This window comes from Myotis brandtii, unplaced genomic scaffold, assembly GCF_000412655.1.
Source record: "Myotis brandtii unplaced genomic scaffold, ASM41265v1 scaffold410, whole genome shotgun sequence".
Lineage (NCBI taxonomy): Eukaryota > Metazoa > Chordata > Mammalia > Chiroptera > Vespertilionidae > Myotis > Myotis brandtii.
In genome coordinates, this window is record NW_005365764.1 from 1221303 (window position 1) to 1227576 (window position 6274).

Consider the following 6274-nt stretch of genomic DNA (forward strand, 5'->3'; position numbering starts at 1 on the left):
GAGGAACCTGGGCCAAGGCCTTCGGCCCCGGGTCCTGAGCGGAGGTTGGAGTTTGAGGATAGAGAGCCTGGCCTGAATTCAGGGAGAAAAAACCCCTCCCCAAAACGGCGTGAGTGCTGCCTAATAAAGGCAGCCGCTGGACAGAGGGAAACAGCCCTTTGAAAAAAAGCCTTTCATTAGAAAAATAATGCATTTCATCCAAATAAGGTAAAAATATTTGGAATGGGGCAGAAGTGAGCAGCAGGCAGGCCTGTCAGGCCCTTTCTGGAAGGGAGAGATTATTACACTCAATCACGATGTATTTTCCTAAAGTGTCTTTCAGGAAAGCGCCCGTCCAGCGCGGGAGCGAGCAGGGAGGCTGCAGGAAACGATGCCCAGGCAGGCGGGTGCGGTGCGTCGGGCAGTCCCGGGCCACCCTGCGCAATCGGCTGCTGGGAAGGGGAGCACTCTGCCTGGGGAAGGGGTGCTGAATTTGTAGATTTTGTTTGTTCTGCTGCGGACGGCCATGTCCGATGTTTAAAGGGAACAGAGTAAAACCTCTTCCACCCCGTGCATTTTCGCAGGTACAGGTGTGCTCACGGGCTCACCCACTGTCTCTTCTCTAAATAAAAACAGGAAACTCCTCTTCAGTGTGTGTGGCTTGCTTGTCTCACTGAGAGTGAGCCCTGTGTCCGTGGGGACTCACACCAGGGGGAGCAGAGGGTTTCTAGAGGCTCCTGGCCCTCGGTGCCCAACCAGGACTCAGGTGCTGGGCTTTGGGCCTGGGCCCAGCACCTCCTCTTCTCTGCTGATTGCCCAGCCCTGCCCAGAACCCAGTCCCTGCCTCATCCCTGCCCCAGCCCCTGACCCTGCCCCTGTCCCAGCCCAGAACCCAGTCCCTGCCTCATCCCTGCCCCAGCCCCTGACCCTGCCCCTGTCCCAGCCCAGAACCCAGTCCCTGCCTCATCCCCAGCCCTGCCCCAGCCCCAATCCCTTCCCCAACCCCTTCCCTGCCCCTGCCCCTGCCCCAGCCCAGCCCTGCCCAGCCCCTAACCCAGCCCAGAATCCAGTTCCTGCCCCAGCCCCTTCCCTGCCCAGCCCCTGTCCCACCCCAGAACCCAGTTCCTGCCCCAGCCCTGCCCAGAGCCCAAGGAGGAAGGGCAGGCGGGAGATGTTTTCTGCAGGGCCTGACCAGCGAGTCCTCGGGAGTTTACTTAATCCTCAGTGTTTCTTGGCCTGTTTGTTTAAAATTGTTTCTGCCAAGGCTCCCAGAGAAGACGTTCGGAGGCTCTGGACAGAGCAGAGGTGCCCCTGAACGCTGCAGGTGGTGACCTCAGCCTCAGGTGAAGTGCTCACCTGGGTGGACCCGAGTCCTGGCTGACCCCTCCCTGCCCCGGCCGCCTCTCCGGCCCCTGCTTTTCCTGCACAGGCGTTTCCCACCCCAGGACCCTCATCCCCTGCCAGGGCAGACAGTGCCAGGATGGGCGCCACCTTCCTGCACCGGCTGCCCCTCCCCCCGCACTGCGGCCCCAGCCCGGGCTCTGGACTGCTGGGTGCCGTTCCTGGGTCAGGACGAGTTTGCTCTCCTCGAGCACTTAGTCGATGCCTTTCTGTGGGAGAGATTTGATTTCGTACGGAGGCGCCGAGCCTCTCCCTGCTCCCTGGCTGAAAGGCTCTTTACTGCGTCTTGGAAACGGTGGTGCCTGCTCCCCCCCACCCAGAGCCTGGGGAGTTGTTCCCAGGGGTCAGCAGAGCCAGAATGCCTCAGACACCCCAGATGGGCCGCGGGGCCTCGGAGGCTCCGAGCAGGGCCTGGGTTCTTTGGTGGGAAAAGGCTCTCAAGGCCGGGGTCCCCCCCAGGGGCCTGGGGTGCGCGGTGCACAGCCATCTGCCCTGCGCTGGCTCCGGGCTCCTGCCTCCCAGGGTGGCACAGGCCTGGCCCCTGTTCGTTCCCAGCAAGATCCCGGGACTGCTGCCGCCTTGCTCCCTGGAGGCCTGACCCTGACCCTGGGCAGCAGCACTTCGTCCCCCACCCCCTGGCCTTGGGCCAAGGCTACCTTTGGGGCCGGGGCCACCTCGCGTGAAGGTGGCTGGACTGGCTGACCTCGCCTGGGTTGGCTGGGCATGCCGGCCGGCCCCACAGCCAGGGAGGGGGCTGCCCTGTCTCTGCTGGTCCGGGTGGGCTGGGCCAGGCTCCGTGGGTGACTCAGCGGTTAGCAGCACCCAAGCCCTGCCAGGCCTGTGGGAGGTGGGCAGGCATCGAGCGCAGCCTGAGCCTGTGCAGCTGGGTCTGACTCTTTCCAAGAGGCTGCGGAAGTCTTGCATTTGCCCAGTTTGGGTGTAGAGCATCACACCACCGCTAATTAAATCCCAGAGTGAAAACATGTTTTACTGCATTTCCCACCGAGTCCAACAAGCCACAGGGAGTGTTGTGGGGCCTGCACCCACTCCGCACGCCTGGGGTGGGGCACCGTCCCAGCTGCAGGCCCCTCCCTCCTGGGGGTGGAGGGCACAGGCTCTGGGCACCAGCTCCTGGTGGGTGTGGTGGGCACTTCTGGTCTGGGCAGTGCCTGGGAGTCAGCACAGTGGGCAGGCCCTTGTCCCCTGAGGCTTCTCTGAGGGGTGCCTGGGACCCAGTGCCCCTTCCCTGGGCTTGGCACAGGGCCCTGCCTTGTCCTGAGTCTCGTTTGGAAGCTGGCCCTGCCTGTCCACTGTGTGGAGGTCTCCTGAGGTCCACCCGGGGCCCAGAAGGCCTGGGGCAACTGAGGAGGGGGCAGTTTTGGGGCATCTACCCTGAGCGCAGCTGAAGTTGGAGCCCCTGGGAGCTGCTCCCCGAAAGCCTTTGTGGGCCCCACCCCACTGCCCCCCATAGCAGCGCCCAGAGGGAGCCCTGTGGTCGCCCCACCCACCCAGCAGTGGAGGGCCAGGCTTGGCTCCTTGCCTTGCCTCGGGCCCCACGGGAAGGCTGCTTGGCCCACCAGGGCCCATGAAGCTCCAATAATGGTTTTAATTTGTTGAACTTGTGTTTTATCCCATAAATTAGTCACTGTTTTATTTAACAGAATCGAGATATCCACAAACAATAGGCGAGTTCCAACTTGAACATTTTAATAAGACAGAAAAAAGTATATATTTTCACGTCTGTTACAAACATATTTATGTAAATAGCCCGTGGGCTGCGCTCCAGAGGGAAGAAAGGGAAGGGCCCTGGGAGCTGGGCGGCGGGAAGGAGCTTCTGCATGGGGATGGCACTGAGCTGGGTGCTGGGTGCTGGGTGCTGGGCACGCAGGGGCCCGGGGCACGGGAGAGGCAGCCCGGTCTGAGGCGCCCCGCCAGGGGAGGACCGTGGCGGACTTCCCAGCCCTGTCCCCTCCTCAGGACAGCGGTGTGGTCCCTGCAGGAGTGGCACCCAGTGAGCCGTCCTCAGATTGGAATAAGGCGATGGGGGCCCTGGGAGGTCTGGCCCCCTGGAAGGAGGTCAGCTCAGGGCACAGCTGGCGAGACCGTGCAGAGGATGAGGCTTCATGACAGGGGTCACCGTTCAGGAGTGTCAGGGTCAGCAAGGCGGGAGGCCCCAGGGGAGTGCTCCCACTACCCGGGCTTCTGGGGGAGCCCCAGCCATGGTGCCACCAGGGCCTGGGGCGGGTGGCCACAGACCCGGGAGTTGGCCCCCTCTGGCTCTGCCCCCACGTGCTGCAGGCAGGAGCCGAGCCAGCATCCGGATCGGATCCGGGTACACGCCGTTCCCAGCCCAGGCAGGTCCCTGCAGGAAGGAGGAAGGAGCTGAGGGAGGAGGCAGATGGGTGACCCTGCCCAGCGCCTGCCCAGTAGCCTTGGCCGACAGAGGAGAGGGCTGCCCGGGTGGGGGGCCTGGGGAGCTCGTGGAGCCCGTGGGGTCTTTGCCGGAAGCCTGTTCGCCTCGGCCCGAAGGTGGCTCTTGAGTCTCCTGTGGGGCCTTCAGGCAGGGCTGAGGGAGGAGTTCATCCTTCAGACGGGCCAAGCCCAAGCCCCCACCATCTGCCCCAGCCCCCTGGGAACTTGGCCTGATCCCAGGGGTGAAACTGGTCCTCCCCCTTCTCTCCCAGGGTTGAAGGGTCACCGACACCCCCTCCTCCCTGCCTGGCACACGCAGCTCAGTGGGGCTGTGCCACCCTGCACGGCTGGGTCACCTCCAGCTGCTTGGAGCTGATTTTAAAAATAAAAGATAACTTGATAGATTTTTTTTCCAGTTTTTATTGAGTGAAAATGTCAAACCTTGCATCAGTCATGCAAAAAAAAATCAAATAAATAAAACACATATATTAAATTTCTAATAGCACTAAATTCAAGTGGAAAAATATTCAGTTCTTAATAACCAGGTGCCGAGGAGACCAGATTCAAGTAATCAGAGCACACGCTGTTCAGTTCGGTTCTCACGTTCTGCATTTTTTGTCTCAAAACCTCTCTATATATCTCTATATATCTATATATGTATATACATATAGATATATACACACATATGTGCATACATATTATTTTATATTTATATATATACACATACATAGTTATAAAACATTAAAAAGAGCATTGGTGGATCAAGCATCGTTTTCCCCACAGAAAGAAAATAAAACAAAAATTACACATTAAAATTCAAAATGAGCTAGCAATGGCTTATAGTCCTAGTGTGCAATATGAAGGTTACAAAAGGCTAGACTTCGCACTGTCGGCGTCTTCTTTTTTCTTTTCTTTTTTTTGTTTTGTTTTTGTTTGATTTTGCTACATTGAAAAATGTTTGTTTTTGTTTTTTTTTCTTTACAAAACTTCCTCCACAGACTCCCCGGTCTGTGGCCAGGCACAGTCTGGGCGAGCGCTCAGCAGCAGCACGTGGTGCCCACAGAATTCAGGAGGCTCTGGTGGGGCTGTTCTAGAAACGCGATGTTTCCCCGTGAATCAGGCACACTCCGTCTGACCGTCCTCCCTCCCCGCTCCCTCTCCAGTTCCGATGATCCTGGCTTCTGGCTGTGGGCAGGCCAGAGGACAAAACAGAAAAAAAGAAAGGATGCCACGGCCCCAGTTGGGTGGGGCTCCCCTTGGAGACCTGTAGGGAGGTGGCTCTGGGTGACAGGCCTTCCCCCAGGCTGGGCCTTGCTCGCTTCCTGTGGCCGGAGTCTCAGGGGCCCACCGGAGCCCAGCTGGGAGCCTGGAGTGGACAGGAGGTGGACAGGAGGGGCCGGTCCTGGGTCCCTGTCGCCCTCATAGCCACTGGCCAGGCCGGTGCCTGTCAGGCGGGGCCGCTCCGGGCCTGGTGATATCATCTCCAGGAAGGGGGGATGTTTTGAAAAGGGAACCAAATCTGGGTGGGTAACACCAACAAAGAAGCATCCCAAACAAAATAATAAACTGGGAAAGGAAAAAAAAAAAAGCCCTATAAAGCCACACACATAACCAATAGAGAAAAACTCAAATGTTAACTACAAACTTGTATCAATGGTAATAGTCCTTTTCTCTGGCCTCTAAAAAATTCAAGTGAAAAGTTGGAATCACGTAGCTCCGGTCAGTGCTAGTGTAGAGCCGGCCTCGGCCTTAGGCCTCGGGTACACGCCCAACAGCCCCAGGAGCCATTGCACTGTCTCCAACCTCAGGGCGGGCGGAGGCGGGCGGCGCCCTCACCTCCCGCCTGCTTTTTTCTCTTTTTGTTCTATGTAGAATAATAACCTTGACAGGAAAAATACTGTACAACTTTCTTGCTTTTTTCCCCCCATTTTGAATATTAAAGCCCCAGTCGCATCTCTCCTGGCTGAGACCTGGTGGGCCCAGCACCTTTTCCTTTAAGCCTTTCCCGGGGCTGGTGCGGGGCGTCCCCAGGCAGGCCCAGGGCGCCCTTCCATGAGGTGTCCTCCCAGGTCCTGTATGGTCGCCCTGCTGACGCCTTCCGCCCCGCCCTCCCCCAGGGCGAAGGGAGGGCCTGCCAGATGCTACAGGTGCGGCTGCCTCTGGTGGTTACGGGTGGGGGTCCCAGTGACCCCCAGCACCCGACCCCGTCCTGAGCAATAAGGAATCCCACTGGCGTGGGCTTGGGGCCCGGGGAGGATCTCGGGGGGCAGCTGTATGGTCGCCCTGCTGACGCCTTCCGCCCCGCCCTCCCCCAGGGCGAAGGGAGGGCCTGCCAGATGCTACAGGTGCGGCTGCCTCTGGTGGTTACGGGTGGGGGTCCCAGTGACCCCCAGCACCCGACCCCGTCCTGAGCAATAAGGAATCCCACTGGCGTGGGCTTGGGGCCCGGGGAGGATCTCGGGGGGCAGCTGCCCGGGGTCTG

The 6274-nt window shown here is 59.4% G+C and overlaps 1 protein-coding gene across 1 annotated transcript in view; it reads right to left on the reverse strand.

Annotated features, from left to right (window-relative positions):
* Positions 1-6131: 6131 nt before the first annotated feature.
* Positions 6132-6274, reverse strand: part of CASZ1 (castor zinc finger 1) — a 35233-nt gene continuing 35090 nt past the window's right edge. Inside the window, exon 19 of the mRNA XM_014545453.1 lies at positions 6132-6271. Within this exon, the coding sequence (XP_014400939.1) occupies positions 6132-6271 (140 nt within the window). The remainder of the gene's footprint in view (positions 6272-6274) is intronic.